The following is a 24,379-nucleotide window of genomic DNA, read 5'->3' as shown; positions in this document are numbered from 1 at the left end:
AAGCAAACAGACGCAAATTAAAAGGTTTCACTGGCCGTGACTCTCACAAAATATTCTCCCGTCATTTCGACACCAGCGAGCTTCTCCTCGGGGAACAAATTACTGAAGACAAACGGCTAAATCTCATCAAGGTTTCACTCCATCGTCTGATCAGCTCAGCCCTTAGTTTAATGAATCGCGGATCACGCAGGTTGACCGGGAAAAACGTTAACAAGCAACATTCCGAATACTACTACTTTTATCGATTTTCAAATAAAATTTTACTTAGTTTGACTTAAATGCAAAAGAATCAAGACAATGCACTTCTTGAAGCAGCTGAAATGTTCCCATTTGCATGTGTACCAACAGGAATGTCAACTGATGTATAGGTTAATCATTAGAAGGTAGGGCTGTGTTTGCTACTGATCAGGACAAGAAGAAAGCGAATCGTCTCCTAATGAGACTGCCTCCTAGAATCCAATAATATCTCGCACAAGGCGTCCCGGAAAAGGTCTCTTTCTTGACAAAATAACAGAGCGCCTCGTCTGAAAAACAGACATACTGTAAAAACAGCACAAGTATAGATGACTTCCAAATTTTATGGTAAAAAGTAAAGAGCATACTAAAAGAAAGTAAAACGGCCAAAATCTACATGGAATCGCATCACCACATGTACATTCAACACAATTACGTATAATAAGGTAATGGAAGGACACCAAAGCCCCAGATACTAGACCCACAGCCTGTAAAAACATTCCATTCTAACCAGATAATGTCGATCTCCAACTCCTTGATTCGCTCTTCCTCAAAAATAATAATAATGTCAAAGGCAAAAATGGACACAGTGAATATTGAGTTGAAACAAAAGCCTTTACAGAGTGTTTGCATATTTTATTTTGAAAATTATACAGTACAAAAAGTTGAGAACTGGCATCTACATATGCCCTACACAGTATAAAAGTGACAGAGGTATTTTTTTTTCTTTTTTCAGTTTTGGGAATGTCTTCTAATAGTCTTTTTATGGCTTTTGTAGAGTGATTGAATAAATAGTTATAAAATTGCAAATAATTAAACCAGAAATCCATGTACATTTGTGCATTAATGCTAAAACTGGCAAGAGCAAGATGATTGGATTTTAAATGAACAATCTGAAACTGTATTCATGCAATCAACTGCCAGTGTCTGTTGGACCCTTCCCAGATCACAGTCGTAAGTCTGACAAGCAAGAGAATGAGACATGTTTAGCTTCAAGTAAATCCCAGAACAGAGGAAAGGTGTTTTTTTTTTAAATCAAATGGCACAGAATTGCAGCAGTGTTGAGGTTTCTTGTTCATCTGAAGTCAGCTTTAAGCTTCCAGGTGCCCTCCTGACCCGGTGACCTGTGGAAATCGCATATATTCCTGAGCAGCTCTCGGAAGACGGGGGTCTGCGCGGCAGACAGCCTGGGGGTGAAATGCTGCAGGATCTCCTGGGTGGTAGCCTGCCCGTCCACCTGCGCCTGGAACGCCACAAAATTCCTCAGGTCCACCAGCAGCTCGTCGTGCTCCGTCGACGGGGCCGCAGGGGGCGGCGCCCTGCCCTCCCCTTCTTCTTCCTCTTCCTCCAGTGTCCGGGACAGGCTCAGGTGGTTCCTCGCCTTCATCTTGGCCAAGAGGGAGGATGAGGACAGGGCGCTGCCGTCTTCCTCCGTCCCCTCCCCGCTAAAGTGGGCCACAGCTTTCTTCACGCCGGACTTCTTTATTATGGCAGCATCCTGCGCAAACACATCGCAGCATCAGTCAAAGTGCACACCGTGCTTTACACCGTACACTAAGTACACACACAGGTATACACGTGAATGTAAACATATTCAACCAGCTGTGCCTCAGGTAGCTCCAACGCATGCACCCCACAAAAGAGATCTGTCTTCAAAATGGATGTATGGATGTACACTTTTTTGTGTATCTAATGTGTAAAGGATGGACTGCGGTGGCATACCTTGCACTTGTCTGGAGCTCGAGCAGCAGCAGCTGGTGGCTCAGCTAACAGGGGGTTCTTCCTTTGACCAAACCTTTTCCTGTGTGAAGGTGATGCAGAGGTTAATGCTGACGCTAGGGCTGGGCGATATAGCTGTCGCGATATATCGAATAGCTATTTTTATCGCAATAACAGCTATCCCCGGTATGCGGCGTTAGGTTTCTTCTCCTATATTGTTTTCCCTTTAGTCATACCTGATGCAGGAGCACACGCTACATCAAATAAATCATTAGGCAGCAAAGGGAACTTTTGAGGCATGTGAAAAAGCAACTTAGAGCTTGAGTTTGTGTACCAGCTTTAGCCTTTAACTAGCTTGGCTTTACATCCCCTCTAGCTTGGACCTGTCTATGAATCTAACCCTCAACATTCTCAACTGGGCGACTCCAGTCAGGCTGTCCTGCTACAGTGGCTCCTGTTGGCCCACCTGGCAGGTGCTGGCGCCCCCTGTGGTCGGCTGCTGTCAGTACTGGCAGATCCTCTTGAGAATGGAAGCCTACAGTGTTGGCGGGAGATCTTGAGGGCCTTCAGGGCATCCTTGGCCACTCTGTTTGCCTCCGCCTCCACCAGCACATAATCCGGATTGGAGGCCTCCATGATGGAATCATGTTTCATAACACTGTGGATTCCTGGTAGTTTCACAAAAAATGTACAAGGTTTATTGAGTTAAGACTGTGTATCAGTAATGGAAATAACATTTCAAAAGCAATTCATGCCACTTCAAGCCATTGCAAGTTCTGCACCTTCTAGAACATAATCTTTTCTGTATGGGGGTAGAACAGTATCAGCTTTATAACACTAGACTGATTTATCATGCTATCTTGTTTCCAGGTCAGTTAACCCAACCTTTACTCACTGTATCTCATACAGCCTCTGTCTCAAATCTGGAAGATTTACCTGATTTCTTGAAAAGTTTCTCCAGGACGTAATCGTCACTCTTCTTCCGTGATTCTTTCTCGTCCTTGTCCTCCTCCTTATCCCTCCTGTACTTGCGTTTCTTCACCAGGTGTGAGATGCGATGGCCCTCAAACCTCGCATCCCTGGAGCGCTTGTCCTTTTTGTGCTTTCGCCGGAGTCCCTCCGGCGTCCCCTCGCCCCCCTCTTGGACACAGTGTTTCCTCTTCTCTCTGTGTTTCTGAGGGCTGCTCCCGTGGAGCACCCCCCCTGCATGTTTCGGTGATAAGTCCTCGGCAGCGCCGGGAACTGACTTCAGATCAGCGGCTTCTGTGTTCGCTCCATATAGCACGTGGCTAAATTTGCTGTGTAAACCGTTCACTGCGGTTGGCTCTTTCCGCTCCGACTCATTGTACCGTTGGGCATCGTTTACGGATTTGTTGCCCGACACATCATGTGCGACTGTTGGATCCTTTTCCGTTGTCTTCGTATTAGAGTCATCTAAGGAAGCTTTTTGTTTTGGAGGAATATTTGGCTGGCGAAGGCTTAGCTGTGATGAGTTTGGAGTCTTGAGTTTTGCAGGCTTCTTGGGAACGTGCACATCAGAACCAGTACCTACAGGAATGACAACTTAAACTGTAACTCTGAAGCTTCCCAACTCCATATTTGGTTTGCTGTTAGCCATAAATAGTTCTATATATGTTCTATTAATAGTATATTTATTATATTATTATTATATATAAAAGGACAACATAACACAAACAAAGGAAAAGTTCTATTACTTCTAATACAAATTTCATTTAATTTCTGGATTTAAAAAACACAAGCCCATAGACAAATTACCTGCAAATATTGCGCTGGTTTCAGTTCCCTGGATGCCATCCGGATTGCTCAGCGTGAACAGCTCATAAATGTCATTGGATTTGAAAAACCGACGTTGTTTGGGGTCTTTAAGTACCCGATTTGTGAGGAACTGTTTGAAGATTTGTCTGAGGGATAGACCAGAATTACACTGAATTAGATTGGGTTCCTTCAATGTGATCCAAACCCGCCGTTGAGTAATTACCATAATGACCAAAAATCAAACCTGGCTAGCCCTGTCTCTGGCACAATGTTACCCCACTGAACTGTTTAGCAGCTGGAAAAAAAGGCATATTGGGTCATAAGCTAGCCCTGAATTAGTCAATGAACCTGCAAATAACCCATCAACTCGCCATCTTTGGGAATTCCCGGCGCCTTGGGATTGAGCAACACAACAAGTTACTGTCATTTTCGAATGACCTGTACGCACATTTGTTTTTGACATGTAATAACAGACAAGACAGTTTCAGTAACAGTGTATTGAATTCCAGCAGACAACAATAAGGCAAGATATCCAATAACGGTTAGCTTCGTCTTTATGGACGTAATGCAAACTGGGAAGTGCGAAGTGCGCTCTAAAGGACAATGGATGCTGAGTAATTAGAAAATGAAGGCCCTCCAGAAATTTCCTGTTATTAGTTGACTAAATGTGTTTGCAAGAAAATAATTTTGCAGAATTACCCATAAAACAATACTATACTTTGATGAAAGAATAAGTATTAAAATTTAAAAAAGTAAGGTACGTTGAGCTAAAAGTTAATAAAAGAGTCAAAATTACATTTGAATATTACAGATCAAGAAATTCTTAAAACAAATACATAAAAAACATTTTACTGTGAATTTTCGTATTCATGAGTTTTTGCTACCCTGAAACTGGCACAATACTAACTATGAAATTACTTACACGCTGCGATTAAAACAGATTGATGATTACTTTTCAAACCACTTTGGTTAAAGTCCTAGTTGAACAGTGAGTGTGCATGTGCATGAGTTCTGGTGATGGACTGCAGTCCTCCCCATGATTGCTAACCTGTGGTAAATCTTCTCCTCTATGGTACCAGCCGTCAGCAGCCTGTAAACAGTAACCTGCTGCTTCTGGCCTATCCTCCATGCACGCTCACGGGCCTGAAAACAAACAACTCGATTAAAACACATACATATTAAATATAATTAACCCATGATAATCATCATATCATACACATACAGGAATTCCTTGTTATCTGCCAATAATACATTTTAGATATATCTGATATTATAATAATCCATAAACTATTAGCTAATGTATTAATACATGTTTTAAACACTCCCAGATTTATATTTTCCATGGATTTCCAATGTTTTATGGACATAAAGGCTTTAGAGCATGATTTGTACTGCTGCAATGGTCACATTTATGTAAAATTGGGGAAGATGGAACTGTGGGTGAAAACACTTGGTTTTGAATTTGGGCAATTTTCCATGATTTTGCAAGGACTGTAGGCAATTTGGCCACATTCTATGACTTTTCCCACAACTTTACACACTGAAAATGTTTTCAAGATATTCAAGGGCCAATGCAACCTTGGAGTAATGAATTGTTTTATGAAATATTTCTGACATTAATACAGTCACTAATTCAATAAACAAACAGGAATAAAACTGCTTCATCAGTCCTTTAATGTCAGGACCTTCCCTTTAAACTAAACGTGCTCACCTGAGTGTCTGTGCTGGGGTTCCAGTCAGGGTCATAGATGATAACCCGGTTCGCCCCAGTCAAGTTCACACCGAGACCGCCCACTCTAGTGGTCAGCAGGAAAACGAATATTGACTTGTCCTGGAACAATGGGAGAAATCACACATTTTACAATTCAAACGCGAAAGGATAGACCAACGAGCAACTCAAAACCACACGAAATCTGACAGAAAACCGTCAGGGACGGGGCAAGCGCTCAACGCCCAGCCGCGCCTTTTCACCTGGTTGTACTGTGCGATGAGAGGCTGCCTGGAGGCTATGGGGGTGGTGCCATCCATTAGGAGGTAAGAGTATCCATTTTCTCTCACAAACACCTCCAGGATCTCCAGCATCTGTGGGAAGGGAGCGGTCTCAGTCCCAACTTTGAGAACAGGATTAGGGTAATAGGATTAAGCGGGATTAATATTACATGTACAGAAGTGCCAACTGCGAAGGGTTTAGGTTCCCTCTGAAGCCAAATCGCATTTATATTGAACAGAGACAGCTGGGCTCTGACAGACCCCCTACAATGCAATAAGTGTCCGTAATGAATTTTATTAGAGGAAAAATGACATAATCATTTTATTGGCGCTTCAGTAGGTATTTGAAGATGAAGAGGGTAAGAAAATACCTGTCTATTCGGACGAGTTCTTACACGTTGTCTTTACCATAAAATAATAACAAAACAAGTCCCTCCCATGGACTCAATCAAAAGCAGAGCAGAGCTACAGTTTGTGCTTATTTAAATGAACATGCGCAAAGCAGCATTACCTCATAGGGATGCTTGCTTTTCATATAGATAATTATAACCATAATATGCTGACAACACAACACTAGGGTCTGTTCTGTTCTCTGGACAATAAAAAACATCAACCCCAGGAAATATCGATACCGCTACATAAAAACCAGCCTCGGAATGGCCGTCTGCTTGGTGCGCGCTTGGCACGCCCAACAAAATGCCTTCCCTGGGGTTCACTTTCAAACTCCCAGCATTCAAAAGATGTATTATGAGCTGCAGTTACTGGTGTGTTAATCTGAAATCCTGAAGTGAAGCATGCGTTCTTCCTCTACCCCCGGGGCAGCCTTTAAACCTGTGGACCCCCTCCGGGGGTGGTCGGGCCGGCCGCTGACCTGTCGGGACTGGGTGAACAGCAGCACCCGGTGGCCCTGCTTGTGCCAGAGGCGGAGCAGCGACTCCACCACGATCAGCTTCCCCGACCGCTTCCAGTAGCCGAAGTGCTCCTCCTCGGTCAGCTGGTCCTCCGGGATGCCCCTCAGTATCCTGGGCCCGCCGGAGAAGAGGTCCGGGTGGTTGCAGATCTTCCTCAGGGCAATGAGGCCAGAGAACACCTGCAGGATGGCACACCGAGGGGAGGAATGGGGTGCCTTTAGCGACACTGGACCCGGACCACTGCTCGCACCCTGGCCCTGTGTAACCGTACCCCATACTAGAGCTAGAGGCGCATAGATAATACATTGGGGCTGCCTTAAAACATCGACGTGCTTCCTCTCTCCCTGAGTTTCCCTCCTTCAGAGATGGCACCGGTCATCACATTAAAAATGCAGGTTAATGGACTCTGCAACCACATTAGGGGTTTGTAAACAGCAGAGCCATCCGTCCTGACCCCTGGCACCGCAAGCGTTCGAGACGGTGTGATGAATTGCTCATTTTGACGAATCCCCCTTTCATTATGAGTGCATGCAGTACACAGAGCCACACTGAGGAAGACATAGAAAAACGCATCCCTCAGACTTCTAAAACGTGCATTAAGATAGTGCTGTAGGCTTGTACATCCATATGTGAGGTGGGGAGTGTTAGGGGGAGCAGCTGAAGACTGAGGTGGTAGTGTGTGAGTGGGGGGGGGGGGTTGGATGCAACAGCAGAGAGAAAGTTCATCCACAGATACGACACGTTTTTATCTTTCATATGAAGCTGTCACAAACATTCATCTGCTCATTTCCAGCTTCAGAGTCAAATCTTTTGATACTCGGCTACATGTAATCAGTACCATTTATAAACAAATTCTCCAGTCAGAATTATTACAATGCTCTTTTAGTCACACTTCCTGCACAAATCCACTCTGGCAAACAGGAATGGGAAGTTCAATTGGACTGTCAGAACTAACCATCACTAACAAAACAACACCTTCTCTGTCTCTCCTGGTGCTTACTCAAGTTAAGTCACTGTTCCTCAGAAAATGTCCCAGTGGTCATGAAACACAATTAAAGGGCATGGCCGTTTACCTGCATTTCTCCATTCAGGATCTGATACACCTCTTTGGAATCTATGAAGTTCTGATAGACTTGCCGCTGTTCGTCGGTCAGACGGCAAAATAAGACCTAAAACAGACAACAGACATCATTTCAGCTGTGTGTTCCAAATCAATTTCAAATACTTGAGGATATGGCTACATTAATATGGAAATACATGACTGATTGCAACACAAAAAGGACAAGCACTGAGCTTAGAGCAGGCTCCTAAGGGCCAGATTCAGTCAGTAGGATTGCTCAACCATACAACACTGTGATAACACAACACCTGCTCGTTTTTGTCGGGCAATGAAAGGTTGGCTTTCACGTCCGCCTTCATCCTCCGAAGCAGGTAGGGATTAATGGTGTCACGTAAGACACAGGCGCATTTGTAGGCTGTCTGGACCTGATGAGAGATAGGAGCAAATTAATAACCCAATTACAAAAATTTCACCTGTGCTGCAACACCTTTTCTTAAAGGCCGCCAAGGGCTGTTATCTGACTAGTTACTAGAGGTTCACTTCACAACTGTCGATAAATACGTATATCTGTTAAAGACTTATTTGAAGTATGTTATGGTAAAAGTCAATGAGAGTGAGGGCGAGTGTCCAGTTGGCTGCACCCAGCACACGCCAGCTGAATGTCCCTGAGAGGCAGGCTTGTGAACACAGCAGAGCAGGCCGTTTTGCAGCAGAGCAACCCGGGGCTTCTCATGACAGAGGAGTTACCCCGTGTTTGATGACACGGAAAACGCCCCTGATCCGAATCCCCGCACCTCAGACCCGAGCCGCCTGTGGAGCTCCGCCCTCTTTCTTCCCCCTCCCATTTCAGCAGATTGACACATTAAAGATTCATAAGAGTGCTGTATGTCCTGGGGGGAGGCTCTCTTTTATCAATAACGTTAGGCTAATCCAGCGCGCGGCCAAACGCCATTTGCCTGTAATTTAAAGAGGTCTGGAAGATCAAAAGAACGCTTGCAGGAGGCTGGCAATGGCACTGCGAGACAATGGCGATAAGTGAGGATTAGAGCCCACTTGAGACCACAAAGGAGGGAGAGAAGAGGGGCTTTGTGATCTCCCAAAATGAGAGGGGGACCCTGATTTTAAGTGAGCATATGCCACAGCAGAGGATCGCCTGTAGACTGCCGCCGGCGTCTTGTACATCCTCGCCACCAATTAACTTAAAAGCAATAAAACGAAAGAGAGGCATGAGGAATCGGGAGCCGGGATCAACTGCTCCTGTTTAATCAGGAGTCGAATTTCAGCCCAGCCTGAGCTAGTGAGGTAACGTGCAATGATGTGCCCCTGCGAATGAACACGAAATGTTAATGCCACACCTTCATATCTATTCTCAGTACTGTTAGTATTACTTCACTCATACAGTCTGTTATGTCTGTCTCACCTCTACATTCAGACATGCATCATCATTATAATTTAGCACCAAGTCCATTTCTGCTCTCTGTAATGAGCATGTTTCCACAACACATGATAATAATAGAACTGATAACAAAAGAATCCCAAAAGAACGAAGATCTACTGATGCTCTGTGGCCACTGACAGTGGCCACTTCTGGTTACAAGCAGCTCCTTTGTTTGTCATCATGCCTTGAAGACCTCTACATTTTTTAATAAAGTATTTAGCTCCCACTGTACAAAACCCTAATGGAGTCAATTAAAAAAAAAGGACCTCTAAAATCTAAGAACAGGACACAGGCACTAATGGGGACAGCTAAGAAGCCTCCTCTGCTGATGAAACACTAAACGAGCAGTGAGGTTAGCGATCTCCAACCATTTAATAACATTAATAATTAGTAAAGGTTTTTATTATTGGCCGAGGAAACATCAATACCCCTTTTAAGGCAGTTAAGAAAATAAATCCATAAAGTTGGTGTATTATTCACGAGGGCTCCACTGTCGAAGGTACTCCGCTGCTCCTCTCTGAAACCATCACCCTTCCTTTTTTTCCAGGTGCCTTAAATGGACGATTAAAAGCTGGAGAATTAAGTTCGCACGCCCGCTCTGAACATCCATTTGTGAGAATCCATTTGGATTCGATACTGTTTGTCTTTTGGAGAGTGCGGTCCTTAAAGGGCACCCGTGGCTGTACTCCGAAAAACGTCAGCAGTTTACCTTGCAATTATCATTAAACATGTATACTGAGTTGGGACTCAAGTTTTCCAAGAAAACATTCTTTCTGTATCATAATTAACATTTACCTGTGTAGTATGTCTGTATAATAAGGTATTTATATTTGCCTCTGACCCAAAAACGCACATGTTTTTCCAATAAAGAAGCTTAGATGTGCATGACGTTGAATTTCTTGCAAGGAACTTTAACCTTTTTCCTACAGAATGAGCATCTTGGTGATTTTTGGGCTTTTTACTTTCAACTCTCATTCTGCAGCACTCCGGAGTGATTCACTTTGCACTGTTTTCACTTTTGGGACAAACTGTATCTTGGATGTATCAAGATTTTGAAATGGTTAATTCAACACTCTCTGTGTTCTATTCTGTTGTAGACCCCATTTAAAAGGAGTACTTATGAACACCAGAGCTGGGGTCAATTCCATTTCTATTCAGTCAATTCAGGGAATGAGATGAAATTCAATTCATGAACTTTAAATCGTGATCACCTTTGATGAATACTTCTCAATTAACTGAATTTAAATTCATCTCCTAAATTGGATGATTTAAACGAAACTGACAGTGTCTCTGATGAACACAGAAGAAAGGTGGACAAAGGTTGAAATGAATGTCAGCCATGTATAAGGTTATTTATCAGTGTACGTATCAGTTAACGTAAGTTCATCATAAGTTCATCCACCAGCTTTCAGAGCTCCATACTTTCATACTGACTTCATAGGACAATGAGAGCCACCCTGGAAACCATTAACAATGCTGCAACCCCAGCAGAGAGCAAGGGCATTCAGTGTGCTGCTTTTTGCAAGGCCGGGGGTGGAACGGGGGCCGTACCTGCACTGGGGAGGCATTGGAGTACCCCCCCATGGTGATGGGGACGGAGAACTGCTCCATGAAGGTGGGCAGCGTCCCCAGCTTCCCGGGGAAGATGAAGTCGAAGAGGGACCACAGCTCCTTGAGGTTGTTCTGCATGGGCGACCCTGACAGGATGAAGCGGTGGGGTGTGCGGAACTGCGGGGGGCAGAGCGGATAGCCGGCGGCGTTAGCGGTGTTAGCATGATGGGCCGCTCCTGATCTCCCACCCTTCCGAGGATCTCCGTCCTAACCAAGCCCTTCATCAATTACAGCCTGATCGATGAGCATGATTGATTCTGTGCGTGGAGGACGTTGATCAGGCAATGACCGCAGACTTAAATAACGATAATTAAGGATTTAATAATGACCCTGCAAGCGTTGGGTTCCACAGCTCCCTTCGCCAAGGTGTGCTGACTGATGTGTCCCGTCTCCCCCATCCATCTACTCCCACTTCCCCAATATCCCTCTCTAAAATAAACAGGGGGCTTTGGACATAGCAATTAGGACTTGTATGAGAAGCGTGGTACAGGCCAGAGAATGCGGCACGGTTGCCATGGCAATGCGGCACCCGCTCACCTGCTTGCAGGCCACGGTCACGCCCGCGTGGGGGTTGCGGATCTTGTGGCCCTCGTCCAGGATGATGTAGTGCCAGTCGTAGCGCTGGATGTAGTCCTGCATGATGCGGACGTAGGAGTACGAGGTGATGAGGATGCCGTGGCTGGCCGCGATCTCGGGGATCAGCTTCTCCTGGGAAGCGAGCAGAGTGTACTTCAGGCTCCCGGTTCAACCCACCTCCTGGTTGGCAGTGTGGTGTGAACTTCACTTTGACGGGCTTATAACCCAAAAGTTGCCAGTTCTATTCACAGGTGGACCACCACTATTGTACCCTTGGTTAATGTACTTGAATCTGAATTGCCTCACTAAATATCCAATGGATAACATGTAAAAACTGTACACTATATAATTCACTCTGGATAAGCAGAGTGTACAGTTCACTTTCACTCCTTCACTCTGAATGAAGAATTTCAGACAGTGTTACTTTTTGTTATTTGCCTGCAACACATTATCTTTGACGGCTGCTGAAATGAATAGATTTTGAGGAAGGAAAAAAAAATTCAGACTTGCTTTAAATCTGGAATTCATTTTGGGGAAAATGGCACTGTGGTTACACTTAATCTGGGCCTCAACAGGCCGAGCAAATGAGCCCACAAAATGCTCTTTCCAGCTCAGCAAGAGCTTTGTATCCCCTAACCACCTAAAAACCTGACCCTACTGGCACAGTGGAAATTGCCCTTAAAGGAATGTTAACTGCTTAGCTGGTTCAAACTTCCCATGTTCACCCTGACTGAACTAAAAAGGAACTTTGACTCACAGAGAGAGCCAATACTAGAGCACTCACATATAACATGAAAAAGTGATGACATCTAAAATACAGAACTACATGAACAACAGTCTCACATCACACCTATATTTAGCTACATATAAAGGAGCTGGAACGTCAGAGAGCAAGTCCTGACTTTGATCCCCCAAGCCTCTTCATTTCTGCAAATATTCCTGTTAGCCAAGAACCTAACTGTAATATACTTAATGCGCAAAACACACGAGATCTCGGACGGCACGTTGTTTAACGTTCATCAGCATGAAAGGGTTTCTCTAATTTGAAATATATTGAAAAGAGAGCAGACGTAACTTGCACCAGGGAAGTTTTAATACATTATCTGCGACTGACAGCTTAAGTAAGATTCCGCGGTGGAAATGAAGCGCCGCGCGAGCACATGAATTGGCTTTTACCCGCACGCGGGTTTCAGCGAGACATGTTTCAAGCTCAATCTTCCTCAGGCAGCAAATAAGCGCGTAACAGTCGCCTCACTTTGAAAAGGCTGGGTCTCATTTATGATACCGAACGCTTATTCGTGGCAAGCAAGCTTTTCCGACCACATGCACTTGAACTAATTATTTTAAAAGGCGACTTTTTTTTCGGGGTATCCCATCAAAGTGAAGTTCAACCGGCATCACTACGCACTAACCCGTGCCGACGAGCGTCTCTGTCGGTGCGCTTAAATATCTCCCGCGATTTCAAATTAAAAGCTCGTGAAGCACGCAATCTCACTCTTGTCTTTTTTGAGGGGGGGAGCCTGGGCGTACAATTAATAGGGTGCATCTGCTCCCGGGGCGGGCGGAGGTTGCGATCATTAAGAGGTGTTTGTACGAGCGCGACTATCGCTCGGGGCTCCAGAGACCGGTGCCTTCGAGAGGGCACGCTCGGCGGGCTGCCGCGGAGCAGCGGCCATAAATCACCGTGTCAGGCAGACGGCGGAGCGCGGAGGGGACCGGGAGCTCCCCCCCTCCCTCCATCCCTCCCCGTGACGGCCGTTCTCTGTAAACACGGCGCCGGGCCCTCCCTGTCACCGGCCGCCCTGGACGTGCGATTCATTTAAACCTCCTTCCGGAGAACGCTTTAATAAACGAGGATTTTCTGCTGACAAGGATGGAAGAGGCCGACGGCGCGTCGCAATCACCGACTGGGGGGTCAAGGTTTCCGCGGTCCCCCCCACTCCACCCCACCCCAGCCCAGCCAAATGCTCATGCCCACGCCTCGATGCTTTCTGTCTGACGGCTGCCAAAACTGAGAAAATATCTGGACCAAATCAAAACCTTCCATATGCGTGTTAGACAGAAAAGAACGGCCTCAAACATCCGGGAAATTACTTACGTTAATGTATCTATCATTAATGTTCATCTCTTGGCTCATTTCCAGCCAGTGTGAGCCCTTAAAAAGCACAATTCCGCATTTGATCAAACTGACAGTCTCAAGTTATACTCAATCAATCAAAGTTTTTGTTCCTGACTGACATGTTTATACCTGGTAATCTAAATTATTCAATCAGTTTGTATGAATCACTAAAATTTATTTTCAAAAAATTCGTTTACGGCGTGGCTAATTTCCGGTAGACAACAAGGTGTTGCAACTCACTAATTTAGCCTTAGAGGTCTTCACTGCATACAAAATAGATTTGTTTGTCATGAAATTATGAGGTAATTAATATGGTACCCAACCTTTACATAATTACTGAAAACCAAGTATTTCACTTTATAGACCTGCCAGTCTGAAAGGCCTGAATAAGACTGACCATGGCATCGATCACATCTGCAACCACAGCAAAGAAATTTAATTTGGATCTGCTAACTAATTAATTAATCTAGGAGCTTAGGCATTACCCTCAGGATCCCAATAAACACCCTTAAACTAATGTTAATAGTTAGAAAAATCCTTCCTCTGCCTGTCCAGGACATGTTGCAGAACACCACTTGAACCCCATCTTGGGGAAAGGGATGCACCTCTGAAAATGTTACATTACATGATCATTTTACATTAGCATACATTTTTCCATCAGACACTCTCATGCAGAGTGACTTACACACCTTCAATTTTTACATGCTATCCATTTATACAGCTGGATAATTACTGAGGCTTTTCAGGTGCCTATGGGTGCAAGAGCAGTGCCCCACTTGGGAGTCAAACCAGCAACCTTTGGGTTTCCTCTCTTTGTGTGGAGACAGGAGGGAGGCCTCACAGGTGATGCCCATGGGGTTGCCCCTCACCTTTTTGCTGGTGAAGGAGCCAGTCTCGTGCAGGACTGCCACTCGGAACGGGGGCCACCAGGTGTGGAACTCCTTCACCCACTGGTGCATGACTGTGGCGGGGCACACAATGACGGTGGGGCCCAGTCCGGCATACCTGGGCACATGGGTCATGGCGGTTAGCCTCTCTGCAGGGAGATCGGGGGCTAAAGCAGCGGGGGATAGGGGGCGCCCTGAGAGGGGCAGAGTTGGCATACCCCTGACTCATGTAAGCAAAATCAGTACTCTGATCTCAAAAGTAAAACACTATAATCGGTTTAAACTGCCTGTCATTTTTTGGAATAGGAATAGTCTTGCAATTGCATGGAAACTTAACCAAAACATCAAAACAAAATAACTGTTTTACCCTGACTCACTGGTTAGACCCCAGGGTTAAAAGGCTAGGTTTGCTAAAATTGTGATCTTAATATGTTGCTCCTTACCCTCAGTCAAGCAGGTACGCGCATTGAAAATTAACAGCCCAATATAAAACTAGAAAATGTGTATTTTCTTCCACTGTATTTTCTTGCTCTGTTGTAAGCACATGATGTTCCTCCTCTCTAACATGTGAGCGATGAATGGGTGGTTCATTTACATGCACCTTCAATGTATGTAAAGTCTGTCCTGAAACATTTTCCAGAATGCACAGTGAAGCTGACTAGCATGATGCTAGAAAATCACTGATACAGTTACAAATTGTAATGCCAGGTTTTTACTATTTTAACAAAATCTGTTTTTGAAGTAATGCACCTACATGATTAGCAACTCCACCCAGTCCACAGAGAGGAGTACTGAAGCTATGCATTGTGGGCACCGTATAAGGGTCAGCCAGCAGGAAGCTTGTTACTAAACCTCTCAAGGATTTCACACGACCTCATGTTCTTCTTTATTTCAATTAGGAGCTTTTCATCAGGTCACTATTCCAGAAGAGGAACATCTTATTAAATTCAACACTGACAGAGAGCTGACCGTTAAAGGATGGGCAAGATTACACCACAGTGGGGATCAGAGCTCTAATTCTCTCAAATCACTGCTGAAGTCTGCAAATACAGTGAACCAACTGAGCGGCACAGGAAAGGACAGGGGAAGCATGTGAGCCCTCAAAATAAAGCTGGGACATCCCTGCTTTCATTGGCTTTTCTCAAAAGCAGGCCGATCTACAGGACATTTAGCTAAATAGCTATTAAGAGCATTTCAACCAATATGAAATTCCGGGGATCCTGCGAACTGTTGATATTGAGCCATAATTGAGTTTGCAAACAATCAATTTGTGGACAGTCGATTGCAGACACTGTATTGACCCATACAGCTCTTGCCCCCTGTGCACCGGTGAAACAAAGACACCGTCTTTAACATGTTTAATTACGTGTCTCATGTTTAATTTCCACCCACCCACCCCCTCCACATCAGCCTCTCCCAGCATGGTGGTGTTTTTTCCCCCCTTTTGATGTTGCCACTAAAAGAATTAAAGGAATATCATAATTGAAATGTCGTTAATAATTTACGCCGCCCTCTCTCCATCCGATTCCAGCCACTGAAATATTAATGGCGTTCGAGACTGTCAGTCTGGGGGTGGGGCTGGGAGAGGGAGGAGGAGGCGGGGTGCAGGAGGGTGAAGGGGGGGCTGGGACTTGCCTGTAATTTGAGCCCCGCGTCCTGATCTTGCTGTAGCTCAGCCCTGCCAGGAAGGCTATTATCTGGATGGTCTTGCCCAGGCCCATTTCGTCTCCCAGAATCCCCCCCGCCTGCTGGCAGTGCAATTCCCACAGCCACCTGACACCTGTCTGCTGGTACCTGACAACAAAAGGCAGACTCGTCAGGCGAAAAAAAACAAAGCGCAACACAACAGAACACAAGTAATGATAAATTAATCATCCCGCAATTATCTCTATTGATTGGAGATAAGAGTTCATAAGAGTTGCGTGATTAATGCCTGGTAAGACACGGGCCGCTGTGAGAGGGGAGGCGTGCATAATTCATTTGCCTCGACTACACCCTGATGGCCGGGGCTCAATCTCCACGCCACTGTTCTGTTCCATGGAGCTGGTCTACACATTTCACTCTCGTCCTCTCGATTGTTCGACTTTCTGCTCTCCCCTCGCTCTACTTTCTAGTTTTTCAGACTACAAAATCATGCTCAATGTGTTATTTCTAATCTGCCTTTACAAAGTAAAATTTTGCAGCCTGTTATTTCTACATATGAATGAGACTGCCATGTAGGCTTATGATGCAGGTGTGATTGAGGAACTGAGAAGTGAGACTGGGTAGGCTACTGTTTGTGGTGGGTGGGTGGGTGGGGGGGGGGGGGGGGGGGCCTTACTTGAAGAGCTTCTTCCACAGGAAGCCGGGCATTTTGAAACCCTCGTCGAACTCGACGTCGCTGTCCTCCGACTCGTCCTCTCCGGCCTCCCTCTTCCGCTCCTTCTCCCTCAGCCTCTGTCTCCTCCACCTCCTGCAGCACAGGGACCATGACATCACGACCAAAACTCCAGGGGTCAGGATTGGGTTGGAATAAGTCCTTCTCCACTCTCAGCACCACAGACAAGCTTTATAGCACGTCTCCGGCCTGGGCTATAACCAGGCAAACTGGTGCGGTTCAACCACATCAGCGCAGGCCAAGAACAAGTCCTATGTACCTTTTGATTATGAAGAATCACCTAAATTAAACCAGTTTAAGTCCTGAAATCCCCACCACCCCAATCTGCCCTAATTTAGCAGGAAAACTAATTAAATACCTAATAATTTTCTTCTGATGGTTCATCATTACGGGCATCATTTGCATTCCTTCCTTTCCCTTCACCATGGCCCTCTGGTAGAACGATTACCGCGACAAGGCAAGCGCCTCGGCGCAGTTTGGTAAACATTTCTCACACGTCACGCCGGGACCCAACACACGGGGAAAATGGGCGCTTTGTAATTTTTTTTTTTTTTTTTAAATATAAGGAGGGTCCCTGGCTAATTGCTCTAATTTCGCAGAGCGGGAAGGCAGCCGCTCTGCCTTAGCTAGCTTGCTTTATTCGGCCTGTGAGGGCCTGCTTTAATTGATCCAGTCTGGCTGCTGGGATACGGCAGTTAGTGGCAACGTCGTCAGGAAGCAAATTAAGATTGATACAGACAATTAAGCATTTCGGCTCCCGATGAAAGGTGTGAGAGAAGAGTAAAAAAAAAAAAAAGAAAAAAAAAAATCCATCTTCATTTAGGCCCAGCCTTGTCACTAGACAATGAAACTGCTCCCTTTATCTGGGCATCCGAGACTATATTTGTAATTAAGTCAAGACTAAGCTTTAGTTCAGTTAATTACTTTTTTTGCACCCCCCCAACCCCACCTCCCTTCTCGTGCCCCAATACCAACAGGAACCAGCAATGTTTTGTTTAATTTGCATTCCCTTCTCCAGAACTGCGGAAAAAATAAAACATGCCAAGACAATTTAGCTTCTATAAATATGAACGAGCAATCCTGTTAGGGAGAATACTTAATTTCACTTACGCAATAATGCAGGGGAAAAAACATAGCGTAATGAAGAAGATGTGAATAGTAGCAGAATTCGCTCAGCTGAGGCCCAGCTGGCTATCTGCTTGGTGGATTATCATGAGGGAACACACCTCAGGGCAGAGAAAGGGCAATTCACCGCCACAACATCTGAACGTTATCAGCAGCTTACCTAACAGTTATTATTTAACAAGTCAAACCAACTGGATAATGGGACGAAGAGTAAGTTTACTGTAAACAGTCAAGAAGTGAAGTGAACCCTGGGGAAAGTGTTTAGCTGCACTCTGTATGTGTACGCTACAGCCTTGCACGCGTATTTTGATTTTTTGATTATTGCGAACTTGACACACTGTATGACTCAGCAAGCATAGATTCATGGACAAGGCTGACATTCCACATGAGATTTGAAATATGAGAATTGTACTGTTTCGCAGACTCAGGACTCAGAAACAATTTCAGTGATGGGTGATGTTGCCTTAAGCATAGAAAGCACTCACCACAACTAAAGGACACACCAAAGTCACCAACCGCTTCTATCAAGAAAGCTGGCTATTTAACAATTACCTGGCTTCTGTTGTTTGTAATAGTTGCTGTTTGCAGATGGCTTAAATAAACTCTTATGCTCTCGCTACAAGAATAAATACTGTATTTATTTGAGTATTCTTAATTGGAATTAGAATCTTTGGCACTGGATCTCACTTCTTCCCTGTTTTCTTGCTGCGGTAATGCAGGAAACAGATTCCAGTAGACAGCTACTTGCTTAATGGCACATGATGTCATTGAGTATCTAGTCTATTTTAGCAGTCCATCACCACTCTCGGACACGGAAGCTGGTGACATCAATTATCCCTCATATGGTAACCATCAGAGGTAGAATATCCGTGGAGAATGTGTCAAATTTTAACAAGGTATCACAGCAAAACTCACAACAGTTATTAAAAGACCCAAATCAGGGCTGAATTTGTAATATACATACTAGGCTTCCATAAGTGGCCCTTAAGCTGATTTATAAGTGCTTGGGATGTACAACCAACCACTTTCCCTGGGTTTCATTCTCTCTAGGCTTTTTAAACTGAAGAATAAGGAGCATCACTGTAACAAATGGATCGAGTGGAAGTTCCTTACCGTATTCTCTGCTTGTAATACTCCACGTCCCCGTCGTCTTTGCACTTTTTCCCACGGCCCTTTTTCCCGGAGTCGCTGTCATCATTGTCCTCGTCGGAGCTGCTGGGGAAGTAGTCGTCGTTCTCCTCCTCCTGCCTTGTCGCCTTCCTCTTCTTGGGCTCGTCCTTCTTCCTGTAGGGCTTCAGCTCATACTCCTCGTCCTCGTCCACCCAGAACTCATCGTCCCGCTCCGGCTCCTCTGGGTCCATGAGCTCATCGCTGGGGACGTACTCGGAGCCGTCGCTGTCCTCGCCCCCGGGCTTCCTCCTAGGCGGCGGGGGCTCCCTGCCCCCCACGGGCCGGGCTTTGGGGTGCGTCCGTAGGGCGTTCCTCTGCAGCTTCCGCATGCGCTTCTCCAGCTTCCTGTCACGGGCCGAGGGGCCGCCCTTCAGCTTCCCGCCGGCCCCGCCTCCGCCCGCTGTCCCGGCGGCCGTGCTGGCTTTCTTCTTCGCCGGCGTCCTCTTCCGGCTCACCGCCAGGGAGGCCTGGTCAGCCAGGTACCGGTCGAAGGCCGAGTCCTCGCTCAGCATCACCCTGCGCGGCTCCTTCCTCTCCTGTTTCTGGGGGATCTTGGTGCCGAAGGGGGTCATGTGACCCGTGCGGATAAGCTCCTCCCACTCTGTCTCCTGCGCCGGCATCAGCATGCTGCCCAGGGTGGACGGGCCCGGCTCTGGAAAGGGAAACCGACAGCGCACACACTTAGAAGGGTCTCTCCTGCCGCCCCCTCATGTTATACAAGTCATCTCCGAGACGGCACCTTGAGCAATCCCAAGACAAACAATTTGCTGTTACTACATACTATAACAGTAGTTCAGTAATAAAGCTGTCAGTTATACAGAATTTTATGTTTTCAGCATGAATACCTAATAGGAGCTTGAAATTCATATAGTTGTAAGATGGAAAAAGTGAATAAATATTTGAAAATGCACTTCAGGGTAAAGTAGTGAAACACAGTAAAGTAGAATAAAGCTCTCTGTTACAAGGCAGACATACATGTGTGGTGCATCCTGCCAAGGACTAAATGCAGATTTATAGTTATAGCCTCCAATACAATTTATTTAAATAATGCAACAGACAAAAATGCAAACTGAAGAGTACATGCAAGAGACAACATGCAAAATGATTTTCCTTTCTCTGGCACAGAAACAAAACACAGCTCAGTGGTTGGACATGAGAATCGGTGTAATAACTAAATCTTCTAGTCCTCTGTCAACGTTGGTGTGAAACTGCTCCCGACAGTTCTCACTAATGACATTTAATTTCCCACATAACCACAACCAAAGGGTGCCTAGTCAGAGTGCACAAAACGAGCGAGAGAAATGAGCAAAGGGAAAATATAATTTGATGGGTCATATTTAATATCTTTGTCCAATGTAAGGACCCGCTGTACAATGAGCTGCAGCTAAAACCTGGCCTGGACCTTGCTGCAGAATGGTCTCATTAAAGATGGGGTGCAGAAGCACAAGGTCAGGGTCAGAGGGGTGTGGTCACTGATACTTAGAACTGTTATTGTCACTGAGTCTTTCTTACCTTCATCGTCGTCCTCCAATAATTCAGCCTCCATCTTTTCTGCATCTTCTCCACCGAGAATGGCCTGGAGTCGTCTCTGTTTGGCCCTGATCTTTTTCAGCTGCTTCTCCTGTGATATTAAAAATATGCCACATGAAAAACAAATGTAATGCTCACGTGATTCACTTGGAAATATCTGTATTTCTTTTACGTGTATACGCAAAGTGTATAAGTTGCCTCAGCACAATGCATGTGAAACAGATGCAAACATGTAGGTGCTGACTCGAAGTCCAAAAATTGCTAGCATTGCATTTTGAAAATGTTGAGGTCATATTACCCCACTAATATTTTCCCAGACAATTTTGTCTGGGTAAAGAATCCTGCAAAGAATCCTGACGTGGATGTTATCGTAGCATGTTGTTCCATGTGGTTTTTGATGAAATAAACATAAAAATGTCAGCCATATCTTCAGTTTCCATCCAATCAAATCTGTTCAATCCTCATTAGCATGTTCGCGTTTAGAAATATTAGTGTCCTGATCTGCTTCAGAATATAAACTTTGCTGTAAATTTACTCAGGCAATCATTATTCCCTGCCATATGAAGTCTGCTTCACACTGTCACAACGTAGCGACCATTTTGTACCATCATATCACTCTGACTACCTTATATTTATCTTGGTAATATTTACAGTAGTTTTGGTAATACTGGTAATATTAAAGGTGACTGCTGGCTTGGTGACAAAAAACAGATGCCATTACATTGTATTAGCTTCGAAAATGCTCTTATCCAGAGAGATATATTTCAAATGGATATTTACTGATATTGAGTCACCGGTATCTTGCCCATGGGAACAACAACTATGGCTGGACCTTTTGGACGAGCTTTTTTTTTTGCTCCTTACCATTACACCATATTGCTGTAGATTACTTGAGGGGCATCTCTAATACGAAGTTTCTAAACCTGCTTCCTGGTCTGTTATGTAACACATATATACGTAGAGCAGTCTGTTGAGTGTAGCTCATTCATCTCCAAATTAGTGTTGATTGATGTCTACAATTCCTGCACATTTTGGCATGTGTTTCTTCACATACATTTACATAAGAGTAGGTTTGCTCACCTTCGTTTGAGTGAAATTGATGAAAATGGATTATTCAAGGCAACAATCTGGTGCAAACACATCTGGGCTAATAATATGCATTAGGCTATTACAATAAACAATTAAGACCACACTGTGCACCATTGTCAACCCTACACATATCAGCTTCCATCCAATGTAACCCCAGTCCACTTAGATTTTCATTACTTCACAACAGTATTAATCTTACGGTCACTGACATAAAGGAAAAAGTGTGGGAATGACAAAATGTGTTAATCGAAGTTACTTACATACAAATCATGAACTTTACATGGAAAGATCCAAAAACGATTTCCTGAAACTAACTGTAATCACCTTACCAACAATATTGCAGATGTCTGCGATCCCTAATATCCAATACCTTGTGCTTACTGAAGGAAAAAAAACTAATAACAAAAAACAGTCTGCTTACCTTATTCTCCTTCTGACGTTTGACAGATTCTATCTTCCTACTGATATCTTTGCTTGAAGCAGCATACGGAGAGAGCTGCTCTATGATTTTATTAATATGTTTTAATGCCGCTGTGCAGGACCTGTGGAAATGAACATTTGTTAGCCTTTATGACTCACTAGCACTTGCCAGTGGTAAAGATGTACTACATGCTCACATCTGTCATTAATAAGAAACAGATTTTAAACATAGACAAACACAGCCCCTTGACTGCCCATGGCCACACTGGTGGTCCTACACAGCACATCAACCCTAAAGTTGCAGGAAAGCACTGACACACCATTTCTGTTTGCTGCATTTCTGTAATTCTGACGTAAATGTGAATGTAATGTATTGCTGCATGAAGTTACAGAGTAGAGGAATTACAAGCACACATCCAAATTTTCCTCAGAGGCACGGTGAATGGGAAACTGTGTAAAATGGTGTTAACCGCACACTGATATTTGGTGTTCCGCAGAGAAAATATCCACCAATTTTTGGAAGGAATTAAGTGACTGGTACTATCATTTGAACCACACTTTCACATGGAAAGAAAAGAGTCCAAAACTCTCTCTATTCTGCTGTGAAATAACTGGTTACCTGTTGCATATGGTAGATGGTATTTACACTTCAAGTTCAATATTCAATCACTTGTATAAAGCACATTATTGTTACACTATCTGTTGATTTAGCAGATGCTCTCACCCACACCACATCACTGTCATATAACTGGGTATTTACTGAGGTACTTTGGGCTAAGTTTCTTGCTACAGAGCATAACAGCACTGCACAATCCCCTGGGATCTGACCCTGCAATGTTCTGGTTGAGAGTCCCCTTCCCTAACTACTGTGCAACTGTTAGGGTGCACTAAGGCTGAAAAAATTTGTAGTGTCAGGGCTTTGCTAGGGGCCTCTACCTGAGGTCATCCAGGACTGCCTCGTACTCCTTCTCGGCCTCGGCTTTGGCCGTGGCCTGGCTGGCCTCCTGGATGGCCCTGTCCACCTGCTTCAGCACCCCCTGCTCCAGCACCTCCTGGTCGTAGACGTCCACCCCCAGCCCCTGCAGCTCCGCGGCCTGAGAGCTGTGGGCCACCGCCTGGATCTGCTGCCGGTCGATATGGAGCAGGGCCTGGGGCTTCCGGGAGACCTCCGCCAGAGCGGCTGGATCCTCCCGGCTAGTGCCGGCCAGTGACGGGCCCGCGGTTGCCCCGTGGCTCGCATTTTCCTTCCCGAGCCCTGTCTCTCCAGGGGTGAGAGCACTGACCGGGTTCGGCAGGGCCGGGAGGTCCTGGTCTTCACTACCATCTACTGGCATATTTTATTACTGCAAACAAACACATGCAATACATCATCATCGTAGGTCTGATTAGCCACGCTGACTCCGAGAAAACATTAAGGACCGCACAGTAACTGGATGTTTAAACGAGTCACGTTAAATATAAAAAGTCACGTTAACATGGTACAGCGCCTTGGGTGTCAACTACTCTCACTTGCTACAAGCGACATACTGACATAGTGAACCACAGACTTGGATTAGGTAAGAGCTATTCACCACTGTCCAGGAGCATCAATGCAATCTTACGAAACTGCTATCTTCACTTAAAGATATGTTGTCACTGTACCGCCTTAATGGAGTCTCAACATGTAGCATTACTTTTACCTATTACAGCATCTTTATTTGAATAGAAAAAAGAAGCTCACGAAAAAGAGTGGGCTAAATTAAAGCCAGATAGAAAATCATTATCCGGCAAAGTTTCAAACCATGACATCAGTAAGACTACAACATTATAGATAATTTGTTAGCCATCTAACGTTCCACGTTTTCCCACTGTTATTTAGCCTAATTAACTGCATACTAGTATGACGAGCTCTCTAGCGACTGTCAGTTCAGAACTTCTTTCGCTAACGTCAGGATATATGGCTGGCTAACTCCAGAAAAAATCTAGCTACAAGAGGTAGCAAAGACAGCAAGCAAGAACTCTCGATAAATAGCTAGCAAATCTGCATTACAATGACTGCTCTAGCTAGTGTTAAACTATTACAAATTCATAAAGACTGAACAGCTGATGTTGGCTGGCTCAGCTCGCTATTGTTTTGTAAACGTGCTCAGATAGCTAGCTAACCAGATTCTAGCTTCTATTCTGGGCAGCAACATCCTCTCTAATCTATACCAGCGAGCTGCCACAACAACTTTTCACACGATCTCATTTCATCGATACGCCGTTGTCTAATGTTTCATTCAACCGTTCTTTCTTACTTACATATTAAGACGTTACACAACACATCCGTCTATAACATATACATAATCAATTACACACTCGTTTTCCGG

At 44.9% G+C, this 24,379-nt stretch overlaps 1 protein-coding gene across 1 annotated transcript; it reads right to left on the bottom strand.

The window, feature by feature from the left end:
• Positions 1–1,067: 1,067 nt before the first annotated feature.
• ercc6 (excision repair cross-complementation group 6) lies at positions 1,068–24,379 on the bottom strand. Its single transcript, XM_036547475.1, has 21 exons — positions 24,312–24,379; positions 22,968–23,374; positions 22,033–22,153; positions 20,505–20,613; positions 18,936–19,644; positions 16,641–16,772; positions 15,956–16,114; positions 14,303–14,438; positions 11,276–11,446; positions 10,679–10,855; positions 7,998–8,114; positions 7,703–7,798; positions 6,590–6,808; positions 5,701–5,811; positions 5,441–5,560; positions 4,778–4,872; positions 3,730–3,875; positions 2,890–3,501; positions 2,420–2,621; positions 1,957–2,035; positions 1,068–1,732 (listed from the first exon to the last, which is right to left on the bottom strand). The coding sequence occupies exons 2-21, from the start codon at positions 23,363–23,365 to the stop codon at positions 1,310–1,312; spliced, it is 4,332 nt and encodes a 1,443-aa protein (XP_036403368.1). The 5' UTR covers positions 23,366–23,374; positions 24,312–24,379; the 3' UTR covers positions 1,068–1,309.

This window comes from Megalops cyprinoides, chromosome 15 (assembly GCF_013368585.1).
Source record: "Megalops cyprinoides isolate fMegCyp1 chromosome 15, fMegCyp1.pri, whole genome shotgun sequence".
Taxonomy (NCBI): domain Eukaryota; kingdom Metazoa; phylum Chordata; class Actinopteri; order Elopiformes; family Megalopidae; genus Megalops; species Megalops cyprinoides.
This window is presented reverse-complemented; position numbering and strand designations above follow the sequence as displayed.